Source organism: Urtica dioica, chromosome 11 (genome assembly GCF_054948205.1).
Source record: "Urtica dioica subsp. dioica isolate 48M chromosome 11, U.dioica_male_clone48M_v1_H2, whole genome shotgun sequence".
NCBI classification, from domain to species: domain Eukaryota; kingdom Viridiplantae; phylum Streptophyta; class Magnoliopsida; order Rosales; family Urticaceae; genus Urtica; species Urtica dioica.
Genome location: NC_142766.1, coordinates 19,785,334 through 19,806,005, shown reverse-complemented (window position 1 = coordinate 19,806,005; position 20,672 = coordinate 19,785,334). Strand labels below are relative to the sequence as shown.

The 20,672-nt window shown below is 35.5% G+C and overlaps 2 protein-coding genes across 5 annotated transcripts; both read left to right on the top strand.

The window, feature by feature from the left end:
- Positions 1-6,676: 6,676 nt before the first annotated feature.
- On the top strand, positions 6,677-11,494 carry TPST (tyrosylprotein sulfotransferase). Of its 4 annotated transcripts, XM_089600924.1 has the most exons (15): positions 6,678-7,004; positions 7,188-7,204; positions 7,281-7,343; positions 7,430-7,526; positions 7,857-8,034; positions 8,130-8,201; positions 8,270-8,573; positions 8,680-8,820; positions 9,031-9,135; positions 9,240-9,387; positions 9,582-9,631; positions 9,718-9,792; positions 9,890-10,009; positions 10,098-10,232; positions 11,031-11,494. In XM_089600924.1, exons 4-15 carry the CDS (start codon positions 7,475-7,477, stop codon positions 11,169-11,171), a joined length of 1,521 nt encoding a protein of 506 aa, XP_089457050.1. In that variant the 5' UTR covers positions 6,678-7,004; positions 7,188-7,204; positions 7,281-7,343; positions 7,430-7,474; the 3' UTR covers positions 11,172-11,494. The 4 variants fall into 4 exon arrangements, with proteins under 4 accessions (XP_089457052.1, XP_089457050.1, XP_089457051.1 ...); XM_089600926.1 differs by having other exon boundaries at positions 6,677-7,004; positions 7,188-7,343; positions 9,721-9,792; XM_089600925.1 differs by lacking the exon at positions 7,188-7,204.
- A 4,391-nt stretch (positions 11,495-15,885) lies between these two features.
- On the top strand, positions 15,886-19,435 carry LOC149382108 (GATA transcription factor 11-like). The gene is made up of 3 exons (XM_089600716.1): positions 15,886-16,061; positions 16,937-17,166; positions 18,248-19,435. Exons 2-3 carry the CDS (start codon positions 16,951-16,953, stop codon positions 19,031-19,033), a joined length of 1,002 nt encoding a protein of 333 aa, XP_089456842.1. The 5' UTR covers positions 15,886-16,061; positions 16,937-16,950; the 3' UTR covers positions 19,034-19,435.
- Positions 19,436-20,672: the final 1,237 nt, after the last annotated feature.

Genomic DNA, 20,672 nt, shown 5'->3' with positions numbered 1-20,672 from the left:
AAAAGCAGACGAAAGTCGTCGAAAATCGGCGGTAGTGTCGTTTTTGTCCCCTTAACGGTTGGAGAAACTAGCATTTGTTGTTTTTCCGTAGTCTGTCGTTCGAGTTATGTCGTTTCTCTAGAAAACGACCGACTATTTTTTATCCAAATTTTGCTGATTCAAACTATCACCAAATAAAATGGAAACATGAAACTGAAAGCGAAACCCCTAAACAGTTTTCTTCTGCGGTTTACATTAAAAAACATTAAAAATAAATAAATCATTAATTAAAGCATACTCGGTAGTGGTAAGCGAGGAGAAAAGACCAGATGAAAGGATGAAGACCAGCAAGCGTAGAATTCCAGAAATCGGTTTCTTGTTGCCGTCATTGGTACCAGCTCATACATTGTATTTGGGCGACTAGCGAACGTCATCCATCCTCTGCGTATTGATTACAAAGAACATGGCCTTATCGAGGTCCGTTAGGAAATCGGGGAGTTTAATTTACTCTTTGGACAACTAAAACTTTAACTTTTTCGAGGGGTGGATCCATGAGAGACAGCGGTCATCCACACATTCGAAGGAAAGAGGCAATGTAGTCCATTGACAATTCATCTTTTCCCAAGGCTACATACACAAAAAATGGTTTAGTCGATAGAAGGACGATGATGGAAAAAAAGTGTGCATAAGGAGGTTTACCTAACCATACGAATGAAGGAGCTTATATTCCGTTGCTAGCCTCTCAAAATGATTAAAACCATCCAACATGATGATTCCTCATCATATCTCTTGAAAATCCTTAACATTTTGACTTTTTGCGTCAATTTAACCTGCAAAACACTGTGAGAAATTGATCACATGTTTGAAGCCCTACATTACATTAGGGTGTCGTTTGACAAAATCACGGACGTGATGTCATTATCTTCCAAAGTGATGTGCACCAATCGAGATTTAGGAAAGTCCTTGACAATATGCCAAATGACCAGGAAATACACATTCCACGGCCATAATTCGAGGTCTTCGTCGATATCTACTTGACCAACCATATCGGCCACTCCAAAAAACTCAGAGACTCTTGCAGATAAGAAGAGGTTGGGGATCTCGGATGCTTCTCACGGAAGGTTTGTCGAGTTTGTTCTTGTCGTCGGGGTCCATACATTGTATTTGAGCGTCTTGTGAACGTACTCTTCCATTTGCGTCTCGATAATGAAGAACCTCACCCTTTTATTAATTTGGATGATGGGGAAATTATATTGCTCCTTAAGCATCTCAACCTCAGATATCTCAATTTCGATTCCAAGTTTTGCTGATTCAAACTATCGATCACCAAATAAAATGGAAACATGAAACTGAAAGCGAAACCCCTAAACAGCTTTCTTCTGCGGTTTACATTAAAAAAATAAATCATTAATTAAAGCATACTCGGTAGTGATAAGCGAGGAGAAAAGACCAGATGAAATGATGAAGACCAGCAAGCGTAGAATTCCAGAAATCGGTTTCTTGTTGCCATCATTGGCTCATACATTTTATTTGAGCGACTAGAGAATGTCATCCATCCTCTGCGTATTGATTATAAAGAACATGACTTTATCGAGGTCCGTTAGGAAATCGGGCATTTTAATTTACTCTTTGGACAGCTCAAACTTTAACTTTTTCGGGGGGTGGATCCATGAGAGACAGCGGTCATCCACACATTCGAAGGAAAGAGGCAATGTAGTCCATTGACAATTCATCTTTTCCCAAGGCTACATACACAAACAAAGGTTTAGTTGATAGAAGGACGATGATGGAAAAAAAGTGTGCATATGGAGGTTTACCTAACTATACGAATGATTGAGCTTATATTCCGTTGCTAGCCTCTCAAAATGATTAAAACCATCCAACAGGATGATTCCTCATCATATATCTTGAAAATCCTCAACATTTTGACTTTTTGCTTCAATTTTACCTGCAAAACACTGTGAGAAATTGATCACATGTTTGAAGCCCTACATTACATTAGGGTGTCGTTTGACAAGATCACGGACGTGATGTCATTATCTTCCAAAGTGATGTGCACCAATCGAGATTTAGGAAAGTCATTGACAATATGCCACATGACATGACCAAGAAATACACATTCCACGGCCAGAATTCGAGGTCTTCGTCGATATCTACTTGACCAACCATCTCGGCCACTCCAAGAAACTCAGAGACTCTTGCAGAGAAGAAGAGGTTGGGGATCTCGGATGCTTCTCACGGAAGTCTTTGTCGATTTTGTTGTTGTCGTCGTCGGGGTCCATACATTGTACTTGAGCGTCTTGTGAACGTACTCTTCCATTTGCGCCTCGATAATGAAGAACCTCACCCTTTTATTGATTTGGATGATGGGGAAATTATATTGCTCCCTAAGCATCTCAACCTCCGCTATCTCAATTTCGATCCCAAGTTTTGCTGATTCAAACTATCACCAAATAAAATGGAAACATGAAACTGAAAGTGAAACCCCTAAACAGCTTTCTTCTGCGGTTTACATTAAAAAGACATTAAAAATAAATCATTAATTAAAGCATACTCGGTAGTGGTAAGCGAGGAGAAAAGACCAGATGAAAGGATGAAGACCAACAATCGTAGAATTCCAAAAATCGGTTTCTTGTTGCCGTCATTGGTACCAGCTCATACATTGTATTTGAGCGACTAGCGAATGTCATCCATCATCTGCTTATTGATTACAAAGAACATGGCCTTATCGAGGTCCGTTAGGAAATCGGGGAGTTTAATTTACTCTTTGGACAACTCAAACTTTAACTTTTTCGGGGGGTGAATCCATGAGAGACAACGGTCATCCACACATTCGAAGGAAAGAGGCATTGTAGTCCATTGACAATTCATCTTTTCCCAAGGCTATATACACAAAAAAAAATGGTTTAGTTGATAGAAGGACGATGATGGAAAAAAAGTGTGCATAAGGAGGTTTACCTAACTATACGAATGAAGGAGCTTATATTCCGTTGCTAGCATCTCAAAATGATTAAAACCATCCAACATGATGATTCCTCATCATATCTCTTGAAATGATGTGCACCAATCGAGATTTAGGAAAGTCCTTGACAATATGCCACATGCCCAGGAATTACACATTCCACGGCCAGAATTCAAGGTCTTCGTCGATATCTACTTGACCAACCATCTCGGCCACTCCAAGAAACTCAGAGACTCTTGCAGAGAAGAAGAGATTGGGGATCTCGGATGCTTCTCACAGAAGGCTTTGTCGAGTTTGTTGTTGTCGTCGGGGTACATACATTGTATTTGAGCGTCTTGTGAACGTACTCTTCCATTTGCGCCTCGATAATGAAGAACCTCACCCTTTTATTGATTTGGATGATGGGGAAATTATATTGCTCCCTAAGCATCTCAACCTCCGCTATCTCAATTTCGATCCCAAGTTTTGCTGATTCAAACTATCACCAAATAAAATGGAAACATGAAACTGAAAGCGAAACCCCTAAACAGCTTTCTTCTGCGGTTTACATTAAAAAGACATTAAAAATAAATCATTAATTAAAGCATACTCGGTAGTGGTAAGCGAGGAGAAAAGACCGGATGAAATGATGAAGACCAGCAATCATAGAATTCCAGAAATCGGTTTCTTGTTGCCGTCATTGGTACCAGCTCATACATTGTATTTGAGCGACTACCGAATGTCATCCATCCTCTGCGTATTGATTACAAAGAACATGGCCTTATCGAGGACCGTTAGGAAATCGGGGAGTTTAATTTACTCTTTGGACAACTCAAACTTTAACTTTTTCGGGGGGTGAATCCATGAGAGACAGCGGTCATCCACACATTCGAAGGAAAGAGGCAATGTAGTCCATTGACAATTCATCTTTTCCCAAGGCTACATACACAAAAAATGGTTTAGTTGATAGAAGGACGATGATGGAAAAAAAGTGTGCATAAGGAGGTTTACCTAACTATACGAATGAAGGAGCTTATATTCCGTTGCTAGCATCTCAAAATGATTAAAACCATCCAACATGATGATTCCTCATCATATCTCTTGAAAATCCTCAACATTTTGACTTTTTGCTTCAATTTAACCTGCAAAACACTGTGAGAAATTGATCACATGTTTGAAGCCATACAGTACATTAGGGTATCGTTTGACAAGATCACGGACGTGATGTCATTATCTTCCAAAATGATGTGCACCAATCGAGATTTAGGAAAGTCCTTGACAATATGCCACATGACCAGGAAATACACATTCCACGGCCAGAATTCAAGGTCTTCGTCGATATCTACTTGACCAACCATCTCGGCCACTCCAAGAAACTCAGAGACTCTTGCAGAGAAGAAGAGATTTGGGATCTCGGATGCTTCTCACAGAAGGCTTTGTCGAGTTTGTTGTTGTCGTCGGGGTACATACATTGTATTTGAGCGTCTTGTGAACGTACTCTTCCATTTGTGCCTCGATAATGAAGAACCTCACCCTTTTATTGATTTGGATGATGGGGAAATTATATTGCTCCCCCCTAAGCATCTCAACCTCCGCTATCTCAATTTCGATCCCAAGTTTTGCTGATTCAAACTATCACCAAATAAAATGGAGACATGAAACTGAAAGCGAAACCCCTAAACAGCTTTCTTCTGCGGTTTACATTAAAAAGACATTAAAAATAAATCATTAATTACAGCATACTCGGTAGTGGTAAGCGAGGAGAAAAGACCAGATGAAAGGATGAAGACCAGCAAGCGTAGAATTCTAGAATGCCATTCCGAATAGCTCTTCGTAGTTCTCGAAATCCAGGTCCACTTCATCCATGTCCAAGCCCGCATACAAATCATCGTTTCCGCAGAACCCGCCACTTCTTGCTCCCGAGAAGCTGCTTAACTTTGTGTTAAACATTTTAATAGTTGTAAGTCATGTTCTAAATATTGTCAAATAATAAATTTGGACCATTTAGACATTTTTTTTTACAAACTCCAACATGAAAAACCTGACTACGTGAGAATAACAAAGCTTAATTTTGGCACACTTTACTGAATAAACTTCCATGTTTGCATTTTCCAAGCTCAGAAGTCAAATTCAGTAAATGAAAAAAAAAAGAAAAAAAAAAGAAAAGAAGAAGAAAAAAAGAAAGGAGAAAGTCCCAAATGCCTAACTTCAGTGATTGAGTGGTACTTTTACGAGAGTGGCAAAAAGGACACTCATCCATCTACATATAGCCCTAACAAACTATAGGCCAACTTAGATTCCTATAATTCTTTGCACATCAATCATAAGATGGCCAAACTCAACTGGACAGTTTAAGATAAGATGGCTTTTAAGCTATAATCATAAACAAAAATTGATCACCATAATATTCGCCCTCGACGCACAATCCTCGAAACCCTGAATATAGAAATAAAAATAACAATAATAATTAGTAACCTTTTATTCGATTGCCTTTCTTTTATACTAAAGCCCCATCGTCATTGTTTACGCATCAAAATTTGAGAACTTGTCCAATATGCTATACCAAACAACACGCTGAGATGACTAATAAAAAAGATATAATAAAAATATCTCTAGAAAACGCATAATATGTTGAAATTTAAGGTGGCTTAGTTCGTCTAAGCATTCTTGTTATTTTAGTTTTTGGAAAGAAAAAAAATATATCTGAGTTGTTTGGTGGTGGTATTAAAGTGTCGTCTAAGCATTCTTGTTATTTTAGTGTTTGGAAAAAAAAAATATCTCAGTTGTTTGGTGGTGGTATTAAATTGACATTAATCACCACAAGAGTGACAGATTTACACTAGGGCCAGGAGGGTCCCGTGCCCTCCTCAAAAAACAAGGAAAAAAATTACGTGTAATTTTGTGCTAATTTTTATATAATTAAATATCTTTATTTTAAAATATATAAAAAAGAAATGTGTGCGTCTACCATGAGCTCTATTAGCTATATATGTAGCGATCCCCAATGGTTATATATTTCCAACCTTTATCTGTTTTCTAAGACTTTCTTTCTATTTATTTATTTTTTTCCCATTCTTTTTCTTAATTTCTTTTATATGATTATATATTTTATTCTTTTTTTTTCTTATAACATTTTATATACATCCTAGTTCAATTTTTACATTATATATATATATATATGTTATTAAACTTAATTTTTTTTTTATATTACTACTAAAATTAAGTTCAATGTTCAATGTTACAGTAACATAATAGTAATTTGATTTTATGAATGAATTTTTTTTATATACTTGAAATTAAATATGATATTTTTAATAAGGATATTTAAAAGAAATTAATAGTTTCGTGTAATCTCTTTTCAACTCTAAAACTTAATTAACTCTAAAATTTAAAATAATCATCTAAAGTTTATTTTTCACTATATATAACTTATTAGAGTTGAATGTAGTATATAATACCTTAAACGCGATAAAACAAACTTTCAAAACTCTATACTTGCATTTTGACGTATATAATATATCTCTGAACAATAATATAATACAAAAAAGTAAAACTTACCGCTCATTTACGCACCAACAATATGCAGCTCTACGTCGTCGTTTCTGTTCATTTATTCAAAGAGCTTGAAAACACATAATTTAAAAATAAAAAAAAAATTAAAAAAAAATTAAAAAAAAACTTTCAACTAAAAATAATTAAATAAACTCTTCATCCCTTAAAAAAAATTTAAAAAAGGAAAAAAAAAAAAAAAAAAATTCTTCATCAATGACTAATAATCAGGAAAGGATCATGAACATTTATACATGGATAAACATATCCCATTTATAATTGGGATTATGTGTATATATAGAAGATTAGATATAGACAAACACGCCTGACCTGCGTATGAATTCTGAAATGGAACTCCAAAAGGTTACAAATCAAAATAGCAAAGAGAGACAAGAAAATCTGGGAAGACTCTAATTCTGATTGTCGTTTCCCGGGACAATCAAAATCGTTTTGACGGCCGTTTGTCTGCCACAGTCTCGGCATCGGGTTCTAGAATTCACGAGCTCGAGACTTCGGAGAATCGATATTGACGCAGGTCTTTCAAATTTTCTCTCTCACTTCGTCGAACCCAAGTTTCACCTTCTTTGTTTCTTCCGCTTTTTCGGATTTCATTTAAAAAAGATCGCAGCTTTTGGCGACGAGTATTCTAGTTTCCGGAGAAGATTAACAAAAGCTATATCACTTGATATTTTTGCCATTTTTTTTTCTTCTTTTCCAGGCGAAGAAAGTTGTTGGGTATAGCTTGAGAATCTGCTCTTTATTGGTTTTTCGGAAGAAAAAAGCGTTTGACGTCCTTTGTTACTCTCATTAGGGAATGAGACTTTTTGGAGGATTTCGAGAGGCTTCGGATTTCAATTGTTATTACTGAATTTAGGTAACTTATTTATTTTAATTTTTTTGGTTTCCCGTTTGATTTTTGTTGAATAAAACCTAACATCCATTTCTTCATTATGGTAACAGGTCTTTGTTTTTTCTTAAGAGTGGCAATAAGATTAAGACCTATCTATGGACGCAGCAAAAAACTTCTCTGTACTTCTATTGTTGCTTCTCAGCTTAGGTTTGTATGAGTTTGAACTCGAATTTGTCTCCTTATATTTATACCTCTTTTTTCCCAATTGATTTTGTAAGTAACTTCCAATGTAGTGTACACTATCAAAACGTGTTTTTCTCAGTTGTTTGACTTTGAAGAACAGTACTGTGTCTATTTCTGTGAAAATGCTAGCCTGTTTTCTTGCCCCCGAAGTTATGTTCTCGTGTCTGATAGCGAGAGCAAGCTTAGTGTCCATTTGTTCAAAATTATTTGAGAGTTGAATAGCCAATTTCAAGTTTGTCTTACCTTTTTCAGGTATAAATTCTTTTTTAATGACTTTTTTCTTTCTTTTTTCAGTGTCCGCCGTTGCAAAGTCATCTTTGTACGACAAGGATTTCGAGCAGTGTGAAAGTGTGGTCCAGAATTGGGCATTTTCTTCGCTCGAAGAGGAAGTCAAAGAAGACAAACACACCCTCCGCGATTTGCTGTTTTTCCTTCACATCCCCAGAACCGGAGGACGAACCTACTTCCACTGGTAATCAATTCAACACGACTAAAAAAACAATTTAACTAGCGATTATCATTTCATGTGTCAGACTTAATCATCTGTGTGTTCTCTCAACAATGCAGTTTTTTGAGAAAACTATATCCGGGCTCCTTGGAATGCCCTCGGTCTTATGATAAGCTACGCTTTGATCCGAGGTAATACAATATAAGCTCTCTTCTATCTTTTTTTCTTTTTTTACAAAACCAATTTGTGTGGTTTGCAGAAAGCAAAAATGCAGGCTGTTGGTGACCCACGACGACTATAGTTTGATCTCCAAATTTCCAAAGCAGAAAACATCGGTTGTGACAATACTTAGAGACCCCATTGACCGAGTTTTCAGTGCTTATGAATTCTCGATAGAAGTGGCGGCTAGGTTTCTGATACACCCTAATTTAACATCTGCAACATCTTCGATAATGGCTGGTCGGTTGCGCGCGAAATCCCAAGGCGTGAAAGGTGTGAGTACGCTTGATATCTGGCCCTGGAAGTACTTGGTTCCTTGGATCAGAGAAGACCTTTTCGATCGTGTATGTTTTTTTTTTTAATCAGATGTCTGAAGCTAAATGCGAGAGAATTGAAATGTTAGTGGAACGAGTACAATTATTTTTTAACTGAACATTTTCTTACGAGCAGAGAGATGCCAGGAAGATCAAGAGCAAGAAGAGCATTATTGGAAACGATCCATATGACATGTCGGAGGTTGTTATGCCGTTACGAGAATATATCCAAGAACCCATCGTCCACGACATAGTACATAACGGAGCAACTTTTCAGGTACATGTATAGACTATTCGATAATGCTGAAGTTATGGTTACAGTACATAACAGATTTCTACTCTTAACTTGGGCAAAGAGTCTTATTGGTGTGCCCTAATTCACTGCGTTTTGTTAAAAAAAAATTATTAGGTCACATCACATGAATGTGTGTATATATATATATATATATATATATATATCTTATACCTGACCTCTGAGCTGAAAAAGGTTGCAGGATTGACAAACAACTCTTACACTTCGGAATCACATGAAGTGCGCCACTGTGTCCAAAAGTACGAAGTTCTCGGGGATCATGTCCTTCAAGTTGCAAAGGTGTGTAACAACTTTCTGTACTGTTGTTAATTAATGTGCATTATTTTCGGGCCTCGTCTCCGATTCATAAATAATACTCAAAAGAACTTGTAATTCCCCTGCAGAAAAGACTAGACGACATGTTATATGTTGGTCTCACTGAAGAACACAGAGAATCCGCGACCATGTTTGCGAATGTGGTCGGATCACAAGTCATTTCCCAGCTCAGAGAATCGATTCCAAGTACAAGCGGCGCCAATGGCAGAAAAACAGGTTTGTGACGTATTTTGTTACTTATTTTTATTTTATTCTACTTTATGTTAATAAGAGTGGCATAATCGAGTGTTTTCTTTACCTACGAAGTTTCCAAACTAAAGATACATTACATAATATTGTGGCTATTTTCGCTTTTCCTCTCTTTCTGCACGTGATTGATTTAAACTTAACTGTGTCTCCTCATTAAACAGAGCCGAGCTCTTTAGGTTCAGATCCCAAGACCAATAACGATAGCCACCAGGTTTCTCATTCTCAATAAAAAAGGCTTCGGTGGTAATTTCATATCTAAGTTTACAACCTTCTTACTGAACTTTTCCCGTATGACAGAAGAGCTCGATGTACCAAAACAGCAGCGACATATCTTCGTCTCAAACTGAAACTAACGAAGCGATTAACCAGAATGTAAGCCACACACTGTACAATACACCTTTTTTTTTTAGTATTGTCTACTTGAATATGTATGTTGAGAATTTGAATTCTATGTAACTCCGCTTTTTAGATGACCGTCGAAGAGCTCATGGATTCTTACGGGCAATGCATATCGAATTTGAGGAAGACTCAAGCACAAAGACGCGTCTTGTCGCTGAAGAAGATATCACCGGCAAACTTCACCAAGGAGGTATATATATATATATGAGAATGTTATATCTTTGTCCTTTCTTTGCTTTGTTTTCTTACATAAAAACACTTCACTCACGATTTGACAGGCACGCCGTCGTGTCTCTGAAAATGTCATCCAACAAATATTATCGCTTAACCACCTTGATGTCGAACTCTACAAACACGCCCAACTTATATTCACAAAGCAACATGCACGCTCGACCTCTAATTTCGCGGCTATGGTAAATTCGTCTCTCCCTAAGATTTTTTTTTTTTTTTTTATATGTTTATTCCTCAACCATATTTTATTTTTTTATTCATATCTTGACACATAAATGCCATGGATCTTTTGAGACTACACTGAGCAACTTATTCAGCCAGTTCCTTAAGGGTTAAGGGCCCGAAATATATATAGATACATATATCTTTAGTTAAAAGTAGATGAGAAATTGAAATAAAATACTATAATTCCAGGCTTGTATCTATCTATTTATTATTATTATTATTTAAAGCCCAAATCTAATAAAAGTTATTCTCAATGCCTAAAAATTGTTATTTATGTTTATTGTAAATGAATAAAAAAAATTAAAAAATAAAATAATTATTAAGTACCAAAAATGCTTGAGTTGGTATTACATATCATTTAAAGACTTATCATGTCTAGACACATATGTTACACGCACTTTCACAGTCAAACGTGCATGTATAAGAAAGATTACAGGTCTTCTATCACATGCCATGTTTATGTCTCAAGTCCGATGCATATGATTCTGAGATTTATTTTCCTTCTAAAAAACAAAAAAAATGGTTGCACCTGTTTTCACGCTAATAAATAATGTGTACAATCAATCAATTTATTTTGCAAATAATGTGTACAACCAGAAAATGAGTTCTTTGTCTTTGTCACATGGCGTGCTCGACTGCGACTCCATTTCAGGGCTCGACATTATCTTCGCAAGGCTCAAAATTTTCTTTGTTTAGAGACAAACAGAGCAGCTTAGATATTCTAAAAATATCTGAAATTTCACAATTTTTGGCAGGAGAGATTGGACAAGATGCTGAAGAGCTCGAGCGGCGTTGTGTCGTGGAAATTCATAACGATCGGGACGATCATCTTACTCGCCGCCTCGGCTCTTCTTGTAAATGCGCGGAGAAGAACATCATCCAAAGTTAAAATATGAAAACTTTTTGTTTTTCAGTTCACAACTAACAGGGTGATTGAGATTCATATGAAACTCTTGGGAGAGACAGAGATTAGATGTCTTTTTTTTCAGAGATCCAAATCAATCAATCATCATATTCTCAAATTGTTTGTTTCCGGTTAGGGAAAGGTGAGGGAGATTTTGATGTGCCGTAATATGAAGTTACGGTTATACCCTTAGGCGTTAGTTTATTAAGAGATAAGTGTGGTGAGAGGGGAGGGGTGCAAATTGTAAATTTCTGGTGCCAAAGAATCGTGGCTGTCGAAAGCGAAAGAAACTTTACGAAACGTAAAATTTTCTAAGCTATTAGAGAAAATTTTGGTAAACATGATCAGTAACACATAAAATTTAATTTCTATTAGAAAATGTCATAAATTTGAACACTCAGTTTGACCAATATAGTATTAGTAGTTTAGTTTTTTTTAACGGCTTTAGTCAATTAATTTGAATGGTAATATTCTCAGAGAAGTGTTTTAGCCCAACAATTTTTGTTTTTCTATGATTTAACACTTGAAATTGAAACTAGATTTCAAGTTTTATAATTAAGATGATGGTTGAGAAAGAATTCCTTAGTATGTACGTATGTCTCACGACAGCACTAATCTAACAGCGTAGTACTACCAATCAACGACCACCATGTCCCACGTTGTGCCATGTGGCTCATATTATTTTAAGACTCACAGCTATTATTTCATAAATGGTGTCTTTTGCTCTTTCACCATCAAGACAAATGCAATTTACCACAACACCAGCTGTGTAGCAATGGACGTTACAAAATACCTTTATCATCGTTATCTATTTCTCTTTTCTTTTTTCATAACCAAAGTGTCCCAACACAAAGTTATTTTTTCAGCTCCCAGGATTTGAACATGTAATATTTACGCCAATCACATTCATGACCTCTTTTCTTAACGGCTGAAACAATGTCGTGTTCATTGTTTTGTTATTATTATTTTCAGTACAAGTAGTAGTTGGTTGTTTGTTGTACTGTATTATTAGATTTCAGTACCACAAATTACGTTAAATTATCAATTTGCTTAAGCGTCACATACGCGTGTGATGATACATAAATTATATTAATAAACAATATTTCTTTATTGTCACTATATGTTTGTGGCCAGGAGCTTTAAAGTAGTCCATCCAATTATATTTAATTTGCTTAGATGGAAAAAAAATTATAATGTGCGCTGTTTGGTCTCATGATCATAGTAACAATATGAAACGCTTAATATGACATGCTTAAGTTTATGGTTTATTTAGTTTATTTGTTTGCTCTACCTTTTAAGCTATTTATTTTGTTGGTCATTTTGTAACATATCATGTGGTTTTATTATATTTAACGCTTTATGTTGTTCGCCATCGCCTGCAAAGTTAGGGTTAAAATTAGTCATATGGCGTTTAATTTCATATTCATCGAAGATATGATCGGATTTTGTTTTTCGATCTTATGCGATTGGAGAAAGAGATTTTTTATACTAAACAAGATATTTGCTATGAATTTTGTTACATCAAGTAATTTTGTTACATCAAGTAATTTTGTTAAATCATAGTCGAGTAACACTCATAAAGTCACTAATATCCGTGAGTTAAGGGTGAGACTCGCCGAGCAATGCCTTAAAATAAGAAGAAACATGCGTAACCAAAAGACTAGTCAAATAAGAAAATAATGTGGCCACAAACCAAGAGGTAATTACTTGAACTTGAAGTCCCACGACTTGACAGTTGAAACTCAATCCGATCGAAGATACATACTCGGAAGTTGTCACATGAAAGTATGGAAAGAATCATGGATTCGATCCAACTCACAATCTTCACGAAATACAAGCTATAAAAAGGCAAGTTCATGGGTGAAAAGAAGTACGCTCTCAAACATACGTTCGAACTCATTAACAATCTTCCTTAAACATCAATACATGTTTTCCTAGTTTTTAGTGGATTCGTCTGTGATTCGAGACAATCGCGCCTAAAATTTTCACTAAGTTCGGCACTTTGATTTTTTTGTGACATAAATTATTGAAACATTTTTGTATATTCAACCAGAAGTATTAAATACACCTTGCTTGTAATCAGAACCGACTATGAATGAAAGAATTCATTTTTCAATCTTTGGAGTTACTCAATTATTTTCTCCTCAGTAGTTTTATATATTTGCATATTTTCAAAATCAGAATCTCTGTTTTATTTTATGTTTGAGTTTAAAAGTGTAAAAATCGCGAGAAATAATTAATGTAGTGAAATTAGGGATATCGTGCATGTCTTTCCGAATTAGTGATCTCTCTCTCTCTCTCTGAACTCAATAGGCCAACTCGGTGTCGGTTAAGTGAAGCCAACAAACACTTTATTTGTTTATTTATTTATTTATTTTCTGTGTGAAGAAATGAAAAGACCAGAGATGTGAGATTTGTTGCCATTTTCCTTCCACCATGTGCAAGCGGTCCCATCAACCCAACATACGATATGGTACTTGTTTCTTTATCTTTTTCCTATTCTTTTTTCGACCTTAAAACCAATATACCATATTGGACTATATATATATATATAAGCCATACAAGACATACATGATACAAATTATCATACAACACATAATATTAATGTGACGACTTGATGGGGAACTACGACAATACGTGTGTTGAGAAGAGAAGAGAGATAGAGTGATGAAGAACTTGGACTACGTTGAGAAAACGTCAAAACTATTTATATGCAAAACGGATTTCTTGGGCATCTATGAATAAGATGCATAACCAACATTTAAAAAAATAAATAAATAAGTAAATAAATTATCTAGCATATCCATACAAAAGAGTTCTTCAAATGAGTAGTTTATATTTTTATTCTTTTTAAGCTTTCCACTAAAGGCCAAGATCTGCTTTGCGATGGCGAGATCTATGAGAACGTGATTAAAGTCGTCGCTCACACCAAATGTGTATGCAATGCAATATATGCATATTAGTGATCTCTAAGAGGAGAATTAACTAATATTATTTACCTTTAACGGTTTCAAAGAAGTTGGGCCAGAGAGGCCTTTATTTTATGCTTTTTTGGACTTGTGGTTTATATAGGCAATTTGATTTTGTGAAACTCTAGTCCTTCATTTATTTTTTCTTTTGCATCTTCCTCTTACATTCTAAAATGTTGACATTTTGATATATTTTAAGTTTTTCGTCTATTTTTGGACGGATATTGTAATTTGTAGGTAGAAATTTGAGGGTCTTCCACATCATCAAAAACCCATCCATATCGGTTATTTATTTTGCCCATCGAATAAGAGCATTGGTCTCGACTTTGAGGCCGCTCAATAGCTCAACAAAGGCCCTCGAGGCTTCACCCAACCCGAGAGACCCTCATCAACCCTCTCGTCTATGTGGATTCTCATGTATCACGTGTAAATGAACTCTACGTCTAATTCACCGTATAGCTTTTTAACTTCTCTAACGTAAGCGTGTTAATCAAAGAAAAAGTTATTTATGGCGACAATTATAAAGACTTTCGTTTGTACCGTGACGATTTCTTACTCTTTCTTCTCTTTCTCTCATCTTCATACTGTGAAAACCTAAAAACAAATATTGATTTTTTTTTCTTTTTGTATCTGCATGTTGTCTAATCTCTAACAATCTATAATTCTAAATTTGAGAATACATATGCTTTATTCTAAGAAATTCATAATTTAATTCAGTGTTAATCTTAATATGAATGTAAGTTCAACTGTCAAAAATAACTTACTGCCCGTAGTACTTTTTCATATTGTAGACTAATAATTGATGTACTTAGGTTTGGCCTTATAGGCTATAGCTATGTGATACACCAAAACAATTATAACTTTCTTAAATTCTAATGTGTTAATTCTTTACTAGCAAGAGAAATTATTCAATTATATATCTAGATTACTTGTACGCGTTTTTAAATAGTTTAAATGAATAATAAATCATGTCATGGAGAGTTGAAGGATACTAACTTTCTAAGTTCTTCCTTAAAAAGAGATGTTTTTCCTTATATTTTTCTCTAAGAATAAATCATTAAGGAATTTCAATCCACGTTGAGTTGTTACGGGAAAAAGATATATTGGGTGGAGCGATATGACCGCGCAACTTATTATATAGAAATAAATAAAATAAATGTAAAAAGTTTATCTATATAAATATTAGCATTTTAAATTTTTGGAAAATTAAAACGAGTACTTTTACTCAACAATTATATATGGTCAAAGACTATCAATGATGTTCTTCCCCACCTTATAAAGAATTTTTTTTTACCCAATTTGATTGTCCATTTAATCGTTCATGGCATGTATTCAAGTAGCAAAATAAAAATAACAATAAATCCCAATTACTTCATCATTTATTATGTATATATTTACTACTTGTACTTTCAAATTCTTCGAAAAATTCAATTTACAAGCCATAACAACCATCAACGTGATACATTATTATACATATATTCATGTATAATTGTATATTATTATTATTCGAAATATTTTTCGATCTCAATCTATTTGTCGGTGATCTGTAAACTTTGACTATTTTTTTTAAAAGTCAGAGAGCCACGTCAACATTTGCTATTATAACCATATAACTCCGCATCACCGAAACAAGTACTTAAAAGTTAGAAGAAGCAACGGTGAGATTTAATTGGTTGGAGTGAGAGATCACTGTAAAATCCCGTGAGGTGTCGGTACGGTAAAAAATTTCCTTTTGCAAAGAAAACCTAAACTTTCTCAGACATTAGAAAATCCCAATCTTCTCTTCGTACAAACTCTCTCTCTGTCTGACAACCAACGAACGGTCTGATCTGAGTTTCGCTCGTGGTTAATCGGAGCAATGTCGGAGCTCGAAACGGTTCTCTCCTGGTGAATTTTGTTCGGCTCTGTTGGAGGTTAGGTTTTTTGCTTCGTAGTCTCTTTCCTCTTTCTCGTTTCGCTTCGCATTTCCGTTTCTAGGTTTTCCGAAAAACCGGTGCGATGCTCTGTGTATTTGTTCCCCGAGAAAGCGAGGGAAAAATTTATGGAAAATCTGCGAAAAGTGGTTTGTTTTCTAGTGAGAATGTTGTGTTTCGTTGCGCAAGAAGATTGAAAATGAAGTTTTTCAAGTGTTTATTATTTTTTAAAAAAATTAAATTCTGAAAGTTTTTGTTGTTGCATCTTTTAGATTATAAAGGTATAAAATTCAGTTTCTAGCATTACCATCTTTCAGACACACATTAGGGATTTCATCTCCGTGTCTTTGAACATATGCAATTCAGATAAGAAAAAGAAACGACGTCGTAGTTGAACCGAAAAACGGATATCAATATCTTTTTCCGAAAATATATTTCAAAATTCACTATGATCCTGGAAATAAATGGATATTTTATCTTCTAGAATATTCCGAGACTATTCCTTTGCTTGGAATCTAATAACTAATTTTTCAATAAATTATTAATATATTCTATAATTTATATGCATATATATACGACATTTAGCTGTCAATGCAGTCTCGTATGATTTTGTTGCTCTGCATAAGTGTTATCCTCTGTTTTACTTTCCAATTGGACGTATTAATCGAATCCATGACTAATGAGATTACGTTTCCAATTTGACTTATATCTCTTTTGATCACCATTGATTCCGGAAATTTAACGAACATAAAGAATACGCGTGAGTTCTCTACTTTAAATGGTACAACTACAGGACTGTAATCTTTGAAATTAATTATCTTTTTTCTTAATCTTTTGCCTAATTATTTTTATTTGGGGGGTGTTCATTGTGTCAGGCTATCAATTCGTGATGGCAGATTATCTGGACGCCGATGTAGTAGTGCCCAATGATTTTTATGATATCTTCGATTTACCGCTCGAAGATATTGAACCGTATTCTGAAAAAGATGACTGGAACGACTTACAGTTTGATATTCCCATGGATATGGCTATGGGCTTCGCTTCGGGGCTTGGTGGTGCAATTCAAACTGAACTGCCTAAAGAGACTAAAAATATATCCACGTCGGTGAGTTTTTTTTTTTTTTTTTTTTTTTTATCTTATCCTATATATGACACGTATGTGGTGTTTGTTTTTAGAAGTTATAGTTTTTACTCTACAGCCCATGAAGAAAAAAAAAAAGTCTTTTTGTTTAAATTAATTTGACATTTTGATTTTGGTCGCCATTTGAAGTGATCAATTAGATAGAGAATTAGACTGAGGGTGGGTGAGTTTCTCGGTTAGACCGAATATGGGTCTGTGTTTCAAGCGTTTTAGTCTCTTTTGAGACTTTGCATTATTTATTTATGTTTTTTTTTTTTTGCTCTGAAAGAAATTGATTTATGTATTATACAAAGAGGCCCACAGTCTAGTACGATTTGAAATTAATTGGTTATGAATGCCTGTACCAGTTGTCATCTACTTACCTCTTTGTGGTCGAAATCGAAAGTATTTTAGAAGCTGAAAGTCTCAATGACACTGTTGCTGTTCTTTAGTTGAACAGAGTGGAAATCTCACTTGAACTTGAAACCCCAGGGAAAAAGAAACAGAAACTGTTTAATTAGTTGCTCACTTTTGTCGGGTTGGTTCATTTTTCTACACTAATTTTAAATACTAGTAATCTGTTTTTACAGTGTAGATGTTATTCCTTGAACGTGATAGTCGACCTTTATTTTGTGTAACTCTGTTTGGAAAATAAGTTACTGAAAACATTTTCTCTTCTTTTCGAGTAACTAGAAAACAAATTGGGGAATTAAGGAATTATAGGCGAATCAAGCATAAAGAGGTTGTTGTTTTGTGGACTAATGAGTGTCTGCATTTTGTGTGAATCTCAAACTATTAGTTGGGTAGCTGTTAAAGATGCTATGAGCCAAAGACGTTTAATTACTAGGAGGGACTGAGACGGTGGGGACCACTTGCAAGAAGGGTATTGTGTAGTCCTAGTTTAGACCTTTATTTTCGAAACCGTCACATTCAGATGGACTATGTAGAGTTTTATCGTTAATTATTTCTTCCCGAATTCTACACATATATGGGTTCGCTGACTGAATCTTCAAATGCTAGTTTTCATCGTTTGTTTTCTTAATTTTTCTTCTTCTTTCTCCTTTAGCACGAGAGAACTTGTCGACCAAACCAATTTACGAGCCCAGACGAAACGACTTTCAGCGGAGGCCCTATCCACAGCAGCGACGACTCGTCCGACGCGAAACCCACGCACCTCTTCAAGACCTCGAGCCCGGTCTCCATCCTCGAGAGCAGCAATTCCTGCTTCGCCGAGAACCCGAAATCCGCTGCCCTTAACAACAACCACCCTAACCTCGCCGTCGCTCCGGCGAAGCGCGCTCGGACGAAGCGTTCGCGTTCCCGTCCCTCGAGCTTCACAAAACTCTGCGCTCTACCCTTCATCTGGGAAACCAACTCGTGCGCGTCGGACCGTATATACTCTGCGGACCCCGCGACCTTTCCGGCGAGCCGGGCCTACAACTACAACAAGCCCGCGAAGAGGTCGTTCCCGAAGAAGAAAACGGGTTTCTCGGGGGAATTTTCGGCGGCGGCGGCGAACGGGGATGCGAAACGGTGCAGCCACTGCGAGGTGACGAGCACGCCGCAGTGGAGAGAAGGGCCGATGGGACCGAAGACGCTGTGCAACGCTTGTGGGGTCCGCTACAGGTCGGGCCGGCTCTTCCCGGAGTACCGTCCGGCGGCGAGCCCGACTTTTGTGCCGTCGGTGCACTCGAACTCTCACAAGAAAGTGGTGGAGATGAGAAACAAGACCGTCGAAGGTTCCAACAGTAGTACTAGTAGTGGTAGTGGTGGTAATAAAGCTGCTGTGAAACTTTATTATCGTTCCTCTCCTTCTCAGTCAGGAAGTTCAGTTAGGCAGCTAATTGTTTGATTATATATTTGATAGACCAGTTTTTTTTTTTTTTTTTCTCTTTTATTTAAAGAGCGTGTCGTTTGTCTTGTCTTATCTTATCTTTTTTCAATTTTTTTTTATATAAAATGTGCTATTTTATCGTTTTCCTTCTCTTTTTTCTTCTTACTTAGCTTTGGCTTATTATTTGCAGAATGTTGGAAGATGAATTAGTAGAATAATAGGACATGTTGTAGGGGAAAGAAAACCCCCCACGTTATTTTATTAGATTTTTAATCATATGATTTATGAGTGATGTGATTTGTACGCAAACAATAGGAGTGTAATTGGGACCACAGGCGATGATAGAGACCAACAAACTCTTTTTTTCTTATGGTCATTGGTTAATGCTAGATCGAGATCCATGATTATTATTCATTATAATTATGCCTGTAAAATAGAATGGTAGTTGGGCTTCAGTGCTCATTAGAATTTCGGTTATGCATCTATTGATTACACATCATTGCTGCCACGTCACTAACAACTCGATGATTTTGTGATCTTGATGTAATTATCAATATAATACAATTTACTGGTTGGGTCTTTCAAGTATATAATACCATTTTCTTATGGAAATGAATATTTTCCAACGGCCGATTCAATCGCCGAACACGTATTTCTTGTTTTTCTTTTTTATTTGTAGATTGTCAATATTGTTGAGGACATTAGAAATAGACAATAATGCAAGGCAAATTAGATCTGAGGGCTAATTTGGAGGATATAAATGAACGTCGATATTAGTCTTCTAATAATGTTACTCACATCCACTTCTATAAAATTATTTCATGTTATTTTACGAGTCACTCACTCTCACTCTCTCTTGGTACTGCATGTGCATTTAGCTAAGGTTCATCCCACTAGAACTGGCATTATTAGACTAAAAACTAATAAAATAATATTTGCAACACAAACATGGATTGTGTACTAGTCCCACTATGAACTCCTAATAATGAAAACGAATATTTATTATTTTCTTTTTTTGTAAAAGAATATTTATTTGGTTATTCATTTTAATTTTATAATGAATGCTCGATGTTTCACGCTCGTCTGTATCAGGAATTATATAAACGATTACATGTTAAAAATAATAGCACATTTCATGCTCGATGTTTCATTTCTATTTATACATCAAGCATGTATCACATTATATATTTTTAAATACTATGTAGCTATTGAAATTTGTTGTCAAGATTAAAGGTGTGAAAGACTTCTTTGGTTAAAATATATATATATGCAAAGTCTCAGTAACTTTAAATCATATAGCCAAATTAGAAACACCTCAGAATTGTTTTTTACAACCTCGGTAATAAAATTATTTTTCAAAATCTATCCAATGAAGACCCATATAGTGAGCTAATTTTCTATATCTTGAATTGTAAATTATTATATTTTTTTAGCAAATTGCTTTCGCTATGACTCGAACTTATCTCATAATTTAGGGTCTTTAATTTGCACGCACAATTAGAAGTGAATTTATTCGAGAGCATTTCAACCAACGAAAGTGACGTCTAAATTGGACGGAGTAAATCATCTATGTGTCTTTTACATCAAGTAATTCCATAAATAAAACTTGTATTGTTGGTAGTAGGATGGATGGACAAGCACATCTCTCAAGCCGGAA